The sequence below is a fragment of the Hemitrygon akajei genome, chromosome 22, assembly GCF_048418815.1.
Source record: "Hemitrygon akajei chromosome 22, sHemAka1.3, whole genome shotgun sequence".
In the NCBI taxonomy this organism is placed as follows: Eukaryota; Metazoa; Chordata; class Chondrichthyes; order Myliobatiformes; family Dasyatidae; genus Hemitrygon; species Hemitrygon akajei.
The window spans coordinates 41,482,194-41,497,645 of record NC_133145.1 but is presented as its reverse complement, the minus strand read 5'-3'; the positions used below and the strand labels follow the sequence as shown (position 1 = coordinate 41,497,645).

Genomic DNA, 15,452 nt, shown 5'->3' with positions numbered 1-15,452 from the left:
GATGCAATCATTGAAAGCACTGTTCAAAGGCAGTCCATTATCTGCACTAAGTGTCTGAGCTGATTTTGCTCATTTACAGTCAATCAAAAGAACACAACAGCATACACGGAATGAATTCCTCTGTTGATAAATATTAGGAAATAATACACAGTTTTATAGTATCATAGTAGTATTGGTAGTGTTCTACTTTGTTCCGTATCTTATTTAAATGTACATTTTGTTACTCAGTTAAATGGTAGCTTGTCTTTTTTATACCTTTTTAACTACTTCCATGAAACCAGCTAATTGGGGCAGCCACTTAATTGTGCCAAAATATACTGGGCCTAACGTGTCCCAATTAACTGTAATCCATTGTATTATCCATGTTACAAATTTAGTTTTATGTCCTAGAAAGAAGAATCAAATGAATACGATTACATAAAACAAATCCAAAATTTTTTTAGTGATTGCCTCCATCCTCCTCCTTAGAATATTGCTATTTTCCAGAGGAAACCATCATGGAATCAATAAATTCACAGGTGTCAAAATTTTGAACTATTTTGCACCAAAAATGTTATGCCTAGTTGAATGATACATAATGGATTCTTTACCAGCAGATTAAGCTATAATTATTACTGAACAACATCTAAACCTGAAAAAAGACAACTTTTGCGTGTAGATAGTAACTTCCTCAAAATACGTTAGTGTTTTTTGTTGAAATTTTGATCCATGTGTACTTTACACTCTTTATTTCACTTGTTGTATTTTTTTTTAAACTAAGTCTAAATTGGAGCTTTTTCATCCTGATTTGTGAATGCTTGGAACTCCAAAATCTGGGTATCTGCTCGGTTGTCAAAGTGGTAGCACTAAGTCTCTGTAGCAGAATCCTGAGGGTACCCTACAGAGCTTTGCTGATCTTTCATTGGCAGGCTTCTTCAACAACATCATCATAAAATCTGGATAATTTGGAACAAATTTTCCAGGAGGGGAGCAGGGGGCTTTGGTGTTCTTATTTCTGTCATTCATTCTTTGGGGGTTTTCTTCTGCTTCGAGGATGTTGGCAGAGAGTAAGAATTTCAGGTTGTATACTGTATACATTCTCTGATATGAAGTGGAACCATTGAACTTTAGTGAAAGAGACCTCATCCTAGGAATCAATTTCAGAGCAAGAGAAAATCAAACTGCAGGATGGTGGGGTTGGTTAAAGAAAATGTTGGTGCTTTGGGTTGAGAACCTGCTGAGTTCCTTCAGCAGTTTGTGTTTTGTTCTGTGTTCCAATCTTCTGTATTGAATATTGAATATCTTCAATATTCTTCACCTATTTCAGAGTGCTGTTATATTTTCATGTCTGTGTGTTGCACTCTTCTGTTAAAATTAATTTCATTGACTTCAACGAACATATTTCAAAAGTAGGTTACGGGCAGGAGACATGATTATATAACATACTTAGCTCTACTGATTAGGGATGTACTTCTAAGCAATAACGTGCTAAGGGAGCTACTTATGATGAAATTTTGATTCTTCACATATTATGCCATTTCTGCTGCAAAGATAGTAACAGGGACATCGAGGAACAGATAAGGAGACAGATTCTGGAAAGGAGTAATAATAACAGGGTTGTTTTGGTGGGAGATTTTAATTTCCCAAATATTGATTGGCATCTCCTGAGAGTGAGGGGTTTAGATGGGGTGGAGTTTGTTAGGTGTATTCAGAAAGGTTCCTTGACACAATATATAGATAAGCATACAAGAGGAGAGGCTGTACTTGATCTGGTATTGGGAAATTAACCTGGTCAGGTGTCAGGTCTCTCAGTGGGAGAGCATTTTGGAGTAAGTGATAACAATTCTATTTCTTTTACCATAGCGTTGAAGAGGGAGAGGAACAGACAAGTTAGGGAAACATTTAATTGGAGTAAGGGGAACTATGAGGCTATCAGGCAGGAACTTGGAAGCATAAATTGGAAACGTTCTCAGGGAAATGTACTGAAGAAATGTGGCAAATATTCAGGGGATATTTGCGTGGGGTTCTGAGTAGGTACGTTCTACTGAGACATGGAAAGGATGATTGGGTACAAGATTTGTGGTGTACAAAGGCTATTGTAAATCTAGTCAAGAAGAAAAAAAGAGCTTACGAAAGGTTCAAAAAACTAGGTAATGATGTGAATCTAGAAGATTATAAGGCTAGCAGGAAGGAGTTTAGAAATGAAATTAGGAGAGCCAGAAGAGACCATGAGAAGGCCTTGGCGGACAGGATTAAGAAAAACCCCAAGGCATTCTACAAGTATGTGAAGAGCAAGAGGATAAGACATGAGACAATAGGGCCAATCAAGTGTGACAATGGAAAAGTGTGTATGGAACTGGAGGAAATAGCGGAGGTAGTTAATGAATACTTTGCTTCAGTATTCACTATGGAAAAGGATCTTGGCGATTGTAGGGATGACTTGTAGTGGACTGAAAAGCTTGAGAATGTAGATATTAAGAAAGAGGATGTGCTGGAGCTTTTGGAAAGCATCAAGTTGGATAAGTCACTGGGACCAGATGAGATGTACCCCAGGCTACTGTGGGAAGCGAGGGAGGAGATTGCTGAGCCTCTGGCAATGATCTGTGCATCATCGATGAGGATGAGAGAGGTTCTGGAGGATTGGAGGGTTGCAGATGTTGTTCTCTTATTCAAAAAAGGGAGTAGGGATAGCCCAGGAAATTATAGGCCAGTGAGTTTTACTTCAGTGGTTGGTAAGTTGATGGAGAAGATCCTGAGAGGCAGGATTTATGAACATTTGGAGAGGCATAATATGGTTAGGAATAGTCAGCGTGGCTTTGTTAAAGGCAGGTCATGCCTTACAAGCCTGAATGAATTTTTTGAGGATGTGACTAGACACATTGATGAAGGTAAAACAGTAGATGTAGTGTATATGGATTTCAGCAAGGCATTTGATAGGTACCCTATGCAAGGCTTATTGAGAAAGTAAGGAGGTATGGGATCCAAGGGGACATTGCTTTGTGGATCCAGAACTGGCTTGCCCACAGAAGGCAAAGAGTGGTTGTAGACGGGTCATATTCTGCATGGAGGTCAGTCACCAGTGGAGTGCCTCAGGGATCTGTTCTGGGACCCTTGCTCGTGATTTTTATAAATGACCTGGATGAGGAAGTGGAGGGATGGGCTAGTAAATTTACTGATGACACAAAAGTTGGAGGTGTTGTGGATAGTGTGGAGGGCTGTCAGAGGTTACAACGGGACATTGTTAGGATGCAAAACTGGGCTGGGAAGTGGCAGATGGAGTTGAACCCAGATTAGTGTGAGGTGGTTCATTTTAGTCAGTCAAATATGATGGCAGAATATAGCATTAATGGTAAGACTCTTGGCAGTGTGGAGGATCAGAGGGATCTTGGGGTCCGAGTTCATGGGACACTCAAAGCTGCTACGTAGGTTGACCCTGTGGTTAAGAAGGCATACGGTGCATTGGCCTTCATCAATCATGGGATTGAGTTTAAGAGCTGAGAGGTAATGTTGCAGCTATATAGGACCTTGGTCAGACCCCACTTGGAGTACTGTGCTCAATTCTGGTCACCTCACTACAGGAAGGATGTGGAAACCACGGAAAGGGTGCAGAGGAGATTTACAAGGATGTTGCTTGGATTGGGGAGCATGCCTTATGAGAATAGGTTGAGTGAGCTCGGCCTTTTCTCCTTGGAGCGACGGAGGATGAGAGGTGACCTGATAGAAGTGTACAAGATAATGAGAGGCATTGATCATGCAGATAGTCAGAGATTTTTCCCCAGGGCTGAAATGGCTAACACGAGAGGGCATAGTTTTAAGGTGCTTGGAAGTAGGTACAGAGGAGATGTCAGGGGTAAGTTTTTTACGCAGAGAGTGGCGAGTGTGTGGAATGGGCTGCCGGTGGCGGTGGTGGAGGCAGATACAATAGGGTCTTTTAAGAGACTCCTGGATGGCTTCATGGAGCTTAGAAAAATAGAGGGCTATAGGTAAAGCCTAGATAGTTCTAAGCTAGGGACATGTTCGCCACAGCTTTCTGGGCCAAAGGGCTTATATTGTGCTGTAGGTTTTCTATGTTTCTAAGATATTTGCTGGCTTGTTTACAGTGTCTTTAATAATTTTTATTTGATTTTATTCAAAATGATAAAGCAGCAGACAACAGAATAGTTTAATTTTTTATATAACCCAACTCTCGTCCTCCAGATTCCTATAGAAACTAAATAAAGAGACTTACCATCCACAGGACTGGGATCAGTTAGGTATTAAAAAAACAAAGGTCAGCTATCTATTCATGTAACAAATATATTACAATCTCATCAGACTTGACTTTCAATCTACATGGGTACATTACAGGTATTTTCTCATTATAACAATGAACCAAAAAAACTGTGATTTTATATTAATTGCTGAGCAAATTGGAAAAATTTGGTTGTGATTTATTTCCAACGTTTTAATTAAAATTTCACTTTTTTTTGTTTTTATATCCCTTTTGCTTTGGAAAAACATTAGCAACACAATTTCACATTAGAGAAATTAATCTTTTAATCTTGTTGGCTTCAGTTTCAAAATTGGAGCATAGATCAAAGCAATGACAATCTCCATCACTTAAGGAAACAGCAATGATAGGGCACCATGACAACACAACGGTTAGGACAACACTATTACAGTTTGGGGCATTCTGGAGTTCAAAGTTTAATTCTGGTGTTGTCTGTTCTCTGTATATTCTTCCCACAGCTGCCTAGGTTTCTTCTGGGTGCTCTGATTCCCCCCCCCCCCTCCCCACCCCACAGTCAAAAGGTGCAGCAGTTAGGTTAATTGGTCATCATAAATTCTCCTGTAATTAGATTAGTATTAAATAGGTAGGTTCCCGGCAGTGTGGCTCCCTCGGCCTAAAGGGTTTGTTCCGTGGTTTGTCCCTTTCAAATATACCTGACAGGATACGAATTAACAAACTGGATTCTGGAAAATCCAATTTTTCTTCTGAGGTGGAACTTCCCTAAGGAGCAATTTTGGCAATTATTTTTACAGCTTGGATTTAGTTTAATACTAACTTTGGGGAGATGGAGTGAGTTAATGAGAATAGTGGGGTGGGGGGGGGGAGGGTATATTGTTAAACTAATGCTCTGGACTATTAAACTCGAGCCACTGCACCTGTTTGGTGTAAGGTGGCTGCCCAGTTCAAGAAGTTCAATATAAAATATTATGAAGCATCCAACTGAGAGTCTCGCACAGTGTTAGTAGTCAGAAAGGATCATCTAGAGAACTAATTGAATGCTTGTTCTCTCAGCGCAGTAAGCATTAGGTTTGTCCTTCTTTACTGGCAGGCATATTGCTCCTGCCGTCTGCTGTTTTATAACATGGAATGAAAACAGAAGTGAACTCTGCATCTTACTTTGCCTACATTTTGTGTTGAATGTCTGTATTTTGCCAAGTGGGAGGAACTTGTGTTAATGCTGTGCTATTCCACCTTGCAGACAGGTTATTCCATTCCTGGGTGGGCATTAACTACCAATTAGAAAAAAGCAGGGAGAACGGAACTGTACAAGGGTTCATCAGGAGCACTCCCAGGCCTTGGATCCACCAAGAAGCTATCAGAAGGTACATTGCCTACTATGGTCATCAGGGCAAGGTCTCTGTGGTCCTTAATTTTTATTCCAGAAGCTTGTCCACACATCAGAAAGAACCATCAAGAACATTTGGTGCAAAGAGAGCTCATCAAATTTCCCTCTGCCAGCAGAAAGCCATTAACCTCATTTACTGTGGACATGGTATTTGTACTGCGCTCTGTGCTACTACATTGCCGGACGCATGAAATATATTAAATGGCTTTGAGAAAACAGCAGCTAGAACAGGTGGCAGTGGGTATGCTCTGCTCACTGACTGTTATACATCTGAATGGATAAATTGTCTTCAAAAGCTACCTCTTCAAATATTTTTAAAAACGGTGATATTTTAATTAGGTATTCAGTTGCTACTAAAGTACTAAAGAGGACCCTGATATTTCTTGCTTGGTTTAGTTTGGATGGCTACCCCGGATCAGTTTAGAATTTTAAGATGAAACAAGAGAACTGTGGAAAATATTAGCGATCTGAATTGTTTAAGTAATACTGGAGGATGAATAATGATGAATAACGATCTGAAAATACATGACTGTGAAAAATGCATTTTCTGAGAGCTTCACAAGTGGCTTTGAGATAAGCACAGATTTCCTTGCTTTTTGTTAAAGAAGCATTTTATTGTCGGGTTTACTTCACGCTCTATTATGTAGAATTGAAAACTATTTTACATATTGATTTAATTACCACAGCAGCCTAATGGAGCAATTGCTTTTATGCCAGTCTGTAGAAATATTCTTAACATTTAGAAATCCATTGTTCTGAAAATAAAATGAACCAGCATTGTAAGCAATATTGACAACGGGTTAATGAAACACCAATAAATAATACATTTAGCAATAAGACTGATCATAAGACATAGGAGCAGAATTATGGCATTTGGCCCATACATTACTGATTCATACAAGACTGATACATTATAACTAGTGAACTACAAAAATTTACCTACAAAAAATAAAGCTCTTAGAAAAAAGAAACAAAGTTATAACTTCAGCACTTGTTAAAAATAATTATATAAATATGTGACTTGAATCTCCTTGCTGTTTGAACCTTATAAATGTGTTAACTGCGCAGAACTTTCCCCATTTTGCAGGGGAATGTCTGCAATATCTGGGTGAGTAATGTTCTGTGGACAAGCTGTAGTCAGCTATATATGGAGTGCATTACATCTCCTGGAATCAAACCAACATAATAAGGGAACATTCAGATTTCAAACAATGTGGCAGTAAAATACAACGGAGCAGACTTACACTGATTAATTACCTGCAAATAGGAAACAAATCAATTAAAACACCCATTTCAGGTGGTCAAGATTTGCACCTTAGCCTTTATTGATGTATAAGTTTGCTTTGAGAAACATAAATACCTTTAACAAATATGTGGGGGCATAGGGGTAAATAGTACTGATGTAAAGTCGTTGCAGATACAATCACTCAGCATTCTTCAATTTACTGATACACACAGGGAAAGGAGGAGTAGATGATCAATGAGAACTTTTGTACACAACAAGAAACTTTGTTAGTGCATTTGGGTGAAAGTTATTTTTTGATGACTGTGCAATTAAAGATAATTTGATGCGTAGATGCATCCATCCTGTAAATAGATTTTAGTTCATTATCTAGAGGTACTAATGTTTCTGCCAACATTTAAAGCCCATTCGTGTCAGAACAGAATGGGTTTCTAGAACATTAGAAAAGGACAAATCTACCACATTACTGTGATTTGTGAGCTAGAACAGCTAAGGGAGGCAGTTTTCCTTTGACAAGGAGCATCCCTTACTCAGATCAAGAAACAACCAGAAATTGATTCACAGAAGACTGCAGATGCTGGAATATGGAGCAACAAATATATTGCTTGAGGAACTCAGCTGGGGGGTGGGGGGAGAAGGAATTTTCAGGTAAAAACTCTGCAGATACTGATGCAGGGCTTCAACTTGAAACATCAACAATTCATTTCCCTCCACCAGTGCTACTCAAGCCATTGAGTTTCCCCAGCAGTTTGTATAATACAATCAGATATAAACCTCTAATGCAGCTTCACACGCTGGAACGTCCGGATTTCAGAGATACATTCTAAATATACTTAAGCAAGATATTCTCATGACCTATATCTTCAACAGTTTTACATCTCCAATACCAGTGCAACAGTAATGTTTTACTAGACTACATTATGAAAATTCTGCATTCCAATATTTTCAATACCTGGGTAGATGTATGAGGTACATTTGATGGTTTTGGACCAGTATTCACAGGAGTTAAGAAAAATAAGGGGGGGGTCCTCATTGAAACATTTCAAATATGGAAAGGCCAACTCTAGACAGTGTGGATGTGGAGAAGATGTTTCTTATAGCACCAATGACCAGAGGGCACTGCCTCAGAATAGAAGGATGTCCATTTAGTACAGAATTGAGAAGGAATTTTTTTTACCCAGATGATGGTGAATTTGTGGAATTCATTGCCCCTGACAGCCGTGGAGGCCAAGTTATTGAGTATACACAAAACAGAGGTTAATATGTTTTTGGTTAGTCAAGGGACCAAAGGTTATGGGAGAAGTCAGGAGAATGGGGTTGCAAGGGACTGTAAGGAGTTTGTATGTTTTCCCCGTGACTATGTGAGTTTCCTCAGGCTGTTCTGGTTTCCTCAGGCTGTTCTGGTTTCCTCCCACAGCCTAATGATGTAACAGTTGGTGGGTTAATTGGTCATTGTAAATTGTTCTGTGATTAGGCTAGGATTACAATTGGGGGACCGCTGAGCGATGAGGGCTAGAGGGGCCTATCTCAATAAAATAATAAAAAAATGTAAGTAAGAAATCAGCCATGGTAGAATGGCAGAACAGACTCGATGGGCCGATTGGCCTAATTCTGCTCCTATGTTTATGGTCTGAGTCAAATTTATAACGTTGTCATTGGCACAAAGTGGATAAGTGGCATTAGAAGCTTTAGAGGAGCCACACGATAGTCTGACTCGGCCTCAAATGGCACTTGAACTAACTGGAAATTAATACTTTTTGGAAGGAATTGAACGTAAAAGCAGCATAGTAAATAATATCAATAGGTGATGTTTAATCCATTGAGCATAATTATAAATTAAGTACATTTTACAATGATTAAATAAAGGTATGCAACCAAATCACGTTTCCACACAAACTTTTCAGTAACAAAATAACAGATCGATGTTGGTTTATCAGCACGTCTGTCTTTGAAGTACTGTAGTAGTCTCGTTGTTCTGTCTTGCTTAGTATCAGCAGACATTAAGGGTTTCCCCACTCCTTCGATCTACATTATAACATCCCACGAACAATAAGACTGGAAGACTATTTAATAATGCAAAGCTTTTTAAGATTTGGGTCCGTGCCTAAAACAGGCACAATCAGAACGTAATCGCTTTGTTTAAACAGTCAATATCACTTACAAATAAAGTAGTTTACCTTATATTATTCCAATTACATATTATATTTTATAATAATTCCAAATATACTGATACTCTAATAATTGTTTCACAAGACAGGCGGGAGTTGGAATTTCTCGTGGATATCTTCATATCATTTCCTTTTGATCTGAAGTGTCCCGATCTCTGGGACAAGGTAAAGGGTAATACTCAGCTGCCGACCAATGCCTCCACCACAATACAAGGATGGCTGAACATTTCTCCGTAACTTCTACAGGGCTGGAATAATCAGCGAAGTCGAAAGATTAGTTACTTACAGTAAAGTCAGGTGAAAAGATCTTGAATTAAATAGAGACGCAGCCCATATTTATGTCCTGACACATTACTACCGCAGTTTATTAACGCTCATGTTGTTTAGTCAAACGATGTCCCACAGGTAATTCCAGAAGATAAGCGTTGGCTTTGGTTGGGAGTCCGGCTGCATCGCGGGTGATGTGTGCTGTCGCTGAATTCACTTTCCACGACGTGAGGCGAAGCTCGGTACCGGAGCAGGATGGAAGCGCTGCCGTGAGCCGGAGCGCTGCCCGTGGTTAGACTGAAAACGGAATAAATCCGTTGCCTGCAGCTTTTCTTGAACTTCTGTACGGACCTGTATAAGTTTCCTATAAAGCAGTAACACAGAGGGTTGAGACTGGAATTGGTGAGGCCCAACCACTGCGCGAAAGATCGGATGTGAAGAATCCATCCTTGGTAGAGACTGTCCAGCGGAGCGTTCGGCATCTTGAAATCGATCCACATATCAATGGCATACAAGGGCAGCCAGGACAAGGCGAAGAGCAAGACAAGAACCACGACCATTTTGACGATCTTCTTGCGTGCCTTCAACCTGGAGCTGTTGCCCACTAAGTGCCTCTTGTTGCCCTCCTGGAGCCTGTCCTGGCTCCTCCAGAGCCGGCGGGCCGTCAGGAAACAGATGACGAGGTTGAAGAGGACGGGGAAGCCGTAGAGAGCGCAGAAGAGTAAAAAGTTGTAGCCCTGTCTCAGCTTCGCGTCGGGCCAGTTCTCTGCGCACACGGGGATGGTCAGCTTCCCCTCCAACAGCACCAGGTTTTCAGTTTTATTCATGAAGATGAGGGGCATGCAGAGCGCCGCGGATAAAAGCCAGACGGTGCAGATCATTCCTAGGACCCTTCTGCAGGTGAAGACAGCCCTGGCGTGGAGCGGGCTGTGGACACTGTAGTAACGGTTCAGACTGATCACGGCGAGGCTCAGCACGCTGGCGGAGACGGCTACCGCCTGCACGAAGGGCACTGCCCTGCACATGAAGTCTCCGAATACCCAAGCGTTGTAGACCTGGCGTCCAAGTGTGACGGGCATGCAGATGCACACCACCATCATATCACAGGCGGACAGGTTGATCAAGAGACTCCGGGTCGCTCTAGCTGCAGCCAAGCGATTCCTTCTCCTTCTCGTCAGGACCCTCAGAGCCATGATGTTCCCCACAAATCCAGTGATAAAGGACAACGAATAAATCACCTCCAGGACGATGGTTGTGGGCTCATAACCGGAAAACAGGAGGTTAACGTTCAAATGGATGGTCTCCCAAAAGCTCAGGTTGCTACTGGGAGGACTCAAGGAGAAGTTCCTGGGAAACCTTTCAAGCAATTCCAAACTGAACTGGGTTCCATTCATGTTGAGAGACTCGGTTCACTGAAGCGTTAAAAGTGCATCGAGCCAACCTTCAGCCAAACGCTGTGTGGCTCGGCCGAGTGCCATGTTCAGCTATTCCAAAGCCAGGAGACTGTCAAAACCCCAGTGACCAAGAACAGAGAGATAACTGCACCAGAGGACTGGAGTTTGGGGAGGGGGGATGTTCTTTTTCCCAGTTTGCTCGATACTATTCAAAAGTTTCATTCGGTTTAGGAAACCTCTTTTTTTTTGTATGTGAAAGCAATGGAAGTGAAACGTCCAGATAGTGATGGAGCTATGAGAAGGCTGCGGCTGAATCAAGCAGATCAGACACTTGCTCCTTCCACGGAAAAGAACGTAGATAATGGACTTCCACAGGGAGGAAGCGTGTGAAGCTCCGGGAAGTCTCGGCTATGGCGATCGCGAGCAAGTGAGACCATTCTCGGCGCGATGTCCTCTCATCAATACACGTCATTTCCAACTGGATTATTATATACGGCTTTGCTCTCAGAGGAGAAGAAGCGTGAATGGAGTTTAGAACTGATGACGGTTATTAATAGATGGAGACAGAAAGTTTTCACTTGTGGGCAAGAGCATTATTAGAGGTCATCAAGACGGGATAATCACCAGGAAATCCAATGGGAAATAAAGAAGAATCTTTGCACAATGAGTGGTGGAAATGTGGAACTCTTTGCAGTGAGTGGTAGAGGCGCGTGGGGGAGAAGGGAGGAATGGGGTTACACTAATAGATATAGATGAGGGAGTAATGTAGTATGTTGAGAAGAGCATAAATACCAACATAAACAGTCTGGGCTAAATGGCCTGTTTCTGTATTGTATATCCGAGGTAATGATAATACAAAATTTCAAGTAGGCTCGAATCTAAAAATCTAACATAGGACAGAATAGGATAATGCTTATACTTAAGGGATTGATGATAGTTCCTCACAATAAATCTGATCAACTTGCGTGAAGTATTTAATCTAGTAAACAATCTTTCATACCTCTATAATCTTTAGAACTGAATACTTGTTGTTTTGAATGGACGCTTGCTTCCTTTGCACTGAATAAGTTTTTGTAAATTTATATTTAGCGACTTGATCCTGCATGAACACTTCGCACTGCGCAGTGGGAAATAATGTTAAATAATAGTCTCTGAATTTTGAAGGCACACTTGCATTTTATTTTATGCAGATTTAAAACAAAACGAAATGTTATTAGGGATTAAAAAAAAACCTGTATGAAAGTAAATACCAAAGCTACATAATCTCCTAGTGGCAGTTGGCACTTTGAGAAAATGAGCAATTCAAGTTGTTTAAAATGTATGACTCCATGAAGCTAGTTTTGTAGTGATGCATTTCAGATACTGTATAGAATGCAACAGAATCACAGCTAAATGATGTCCCGGAGTTATAGGTTGTTAATATGAGATACAACAGTTGAATCCCGTGAGGATAATGTGGGTCGTTTAAAATCAAGCAATTAAATAAAAAGATGGACATTGTGAGAAGAAAGCCAGAATCAATAAATGGTCCCAGAATACCCACGCTATAAAATTGCCCCATCTGGCCCTTCTGGAAAGCAATGTTGTCATTTGGGGAGTGGTGTTTTTGATAGGGGCCAAAGGCAGTGGGGTTCATCTTTACAATATTAGGTTGGAGGAAATTTGTTACTCCAGATTAATTACAATTTTGAAGGATCTTCTATTTGAAAGGTTTCTCTTTCCCCGCATTCTGAGTGTTCCAGCATTCTCTGTTATTAATTCAGATGTTCAGCATTTGTAGTTATTTGATATATCAGAGTGGATGACTCTTAAGAACCACTGAAGCACCATTTGTTCAGGGGTCAATTTGGAAAGAACTGACATAGCCTATATTTTCTACATCCAATGAATAAATTAAGAATATCAAGACAAGAATTGGAAATAGCTTTCAATTGGAAATGCAAAATGAAAATGTCGCCTATATTGAATGTGCTGCGATTAATTTGTAGATGTTGCCCTGGGAGTTTACATGCCTATTTGTAGCTCTTGCTAAGATTTTAAAGTGCTTGGCATTCCTGTCTCAATATTTCTTCCTCTTGTAATCTCCAACTTTTGCCATTGTTACTTTGTCAACCTGATATTTGAAAGACCTTATAAATTAAAATCCGAGGGAAAATAATGCAGAAGTTTTGCCATGTACTGTAATTTCTAACAAGCATGAGAAATAATAAAACCATTAACTCTGAATATTTGTAACTAGGACATGAAATCTCTGGACTTACAAATCACAGAGGAAGAGTTTTAGATTTTTGAAATAATAACAAGAGATCTTAGAAGATTTTCTTAATCTTTAAGGACATGTGATTTAAATATATTTTGTACTTCTGAGTGAACAGGGTTTTAATTATCAAAACAATAAGTAGAATGAAATGGGCACAGTATCTGGAAGTATATTACAGCAACTAGTATGTCCAAAGTCCAAAGTTCAAAGCAAAATTTATTATCAGAGTTCATACATGTCACCACATACAACCCTGAGATTCTTTTACTGTGGGCATACTTAACAATTCTATAGAACAGTAATTGTAAACTGTAAACATCAGAAACTGTTAACTGTAAACCAATTGTGCAAATGCAGATATACATAAATAGCATTAAATAATGAGCATGAAATAACAAATTAACAGAGTCCTTAAATTCCTTAAATGAGTGTAGTTATCCCCTTTTGATCAAGAGCCTGATGGCTGAGGGGTGGGAACTGTACTTGAACCTGGTGGTGTGAGTGCTGAAGCACCTGTACCTTCTGCCTGATGGCAGCAGCGAGAAAAGCGAATGGCCTGGGTGGTGAGGATCTTTGACGATGGGTCCTGCTTTTCTACAGCAACCTTTCATGTAGGTGTACTCAATGGTTGGGACGGTTTTACCCATGATGAATCCACTACTCTTTGTAGGATTTTTCACTCAAAGGCATTTGTCTCCCCATACCAGGCTGTAATGCAGCCAGTCAGCACACTTTGCACCACACATCTATAGAAGTTTGCCAAGGCTTTTGATGATATGCCAAACCTCTGCAGACTCCTGAGGAAGTAGATGTGCTGTCGGGCTTTCTTCCCAACTATATCTATATAATGGGTCCAACATAGGTCCTCTGAGAAAGAGAAACCCAGGAATTTAAAGTTACTAACCCTCTCCACCTCTGATCCTCTGATTATTACTGGATCATGGACCTCTGGTTTCCATCTCCTGAAGTCTTCAATCAGTTCTTTGGCCTTATTGACATTGAGTAAGAGGTTGTTGTTATTACACCACTCAGTTAAATTTTCAACCTCCCTCCTGTTTGCTGATTCATCACCACCTTTGATACAGCCCAGAACAGTGGTGTCATCAGCAAATTTGTATATAGTGTTGGAGCTGTAATTAGCCACACAGTCATAGGTGTAAAGGGAGTAGAGCAGGGCGGCTAAGCACACATCCCTGCGGTGCACCGGTGCTGATGGAGATTGAGGAGGAGATATTTTTGTCAATCTGAACTGACTGGGGTCTGCAAGTGAGGAAATCCAGGATCCACCTGCACAAGGCGGTATTGAGGTCCAGGTCTTGGAGTTTACTGGTTAGTTTTGAAGGGATGATGGTACTAAATACCGGGCTGTAGTTGAGAAGGAGCATCCTGATGCATGCATCTTTGCTGTCCAGATGTTCCAGGGTGTGTGAGGAGCCAACGAATTAGTATCTGCTGTAGACCTGTTGCTTTGTAGGCGAATTGGAGGAGTTCCCAGTCACCATTCAGGCAGGAGCTGATATGCTTCAAAATCAGCCTCTCAAAACACTTCATCGTTGTGGGTGTAAGTGCTACTGGGCGATAGTCATTTAGACAGGTCGCCACGCTCTTCGTGGGCTCAGGTATGATTGAAGCCTGCTTGAAACAGGTGGGTACCGCACACTGCTGAAGCGAGAGGTTGGAGATATCTGTGAATACACCAGCCGGATTTGGGCACAGGCCTTCAGTACTCGGCCAGGTACTCTGTCCGGACCGGGTGCTTTCCTTGGATTCACTCTCTTGAAGGCAGCCCGCTCATCGTCTTGAGATACCAAAACCACCTCTGGCCAATCTATACTCAAACCTTCGACAGAACGCAGCAAGGTGCAGCAGTAATTCTGACTCTTAGCTTATTTCAAATCTGACCCATGCTTCCAATGGGGCATGAGAATTTCTACAGCCTGCCTGGAACGATGTGGGCCTTGTTTATTTTGTCCCTTTCTGCCTCTGTCTCTGGAAAACTTACTTGAATCATCTTCCATGGATAATTTTGATTACTAATCAATAATCTGGATGGATTCCTCCAACTCAGCAAGTGGAATCAGATGATGCTCTCTCTTTGCTGGTTTCCATCTGTTGTTCATGATGTATTACTTAGGTCATCTAATCAAGGCTTTAGTCGCCTCTTCAGTATTATGTGCTTAGTTATTTGCTTATCGTGAAAAACGCCTGCCTGGATGGATCTTGGCACAAATAATTTGAAGGCAGTGTGGGTTTGACATGCAAATGACACTGTTCTGATGAGAGTGAGTGGCCAGTCTTTAACCAGCAGTTGGCAGAGCAGCCGACAATCTTTACGGGTGTCTGGGTGAATTCAAGTTCAAGTTTATTGTCATGGGTATGTGTACTGTACTTAAGGGACAAAATGCCATGAAAATTAGCTTTCTGCAGCAGCAGCAGCACAGTGCATTACAAATATGACAAATATAAATTACGTAAGCTTAAATTAACATGTAAGAAAGTTATTCGCATAAATGAGGGAAGGAATAC

The 15,452-nt window shown here is 40.8% G+C and overlaps 1 protein-coding gene across 1 annotated transcript; it reads right to left on the bottom strand.

Moving 5' to 3' along the window:
• Positions 1 to 9,018: 9,018 nt before the first annotated feature.
• LOC140714883 (QRFP-like peptide receptor) lies at positions 9,019 to 10,732 on the bottom strand. Its single transcript, XM_073026559.1, has one exon. It carries the CDS (start codon positions 10,664 to 10,666, stop codon positions 9,389 to 9,391), a length of 1,278 nt encoding a protein of 425 aa, XP_072882660.1. The 5' UTR covers positions 10,667 to 10,732; the 3' UTR covers positions 9,019 to 9,388.
• Positions 10,733 to 15,452: the final 4,720 nt, after the last annotated feature.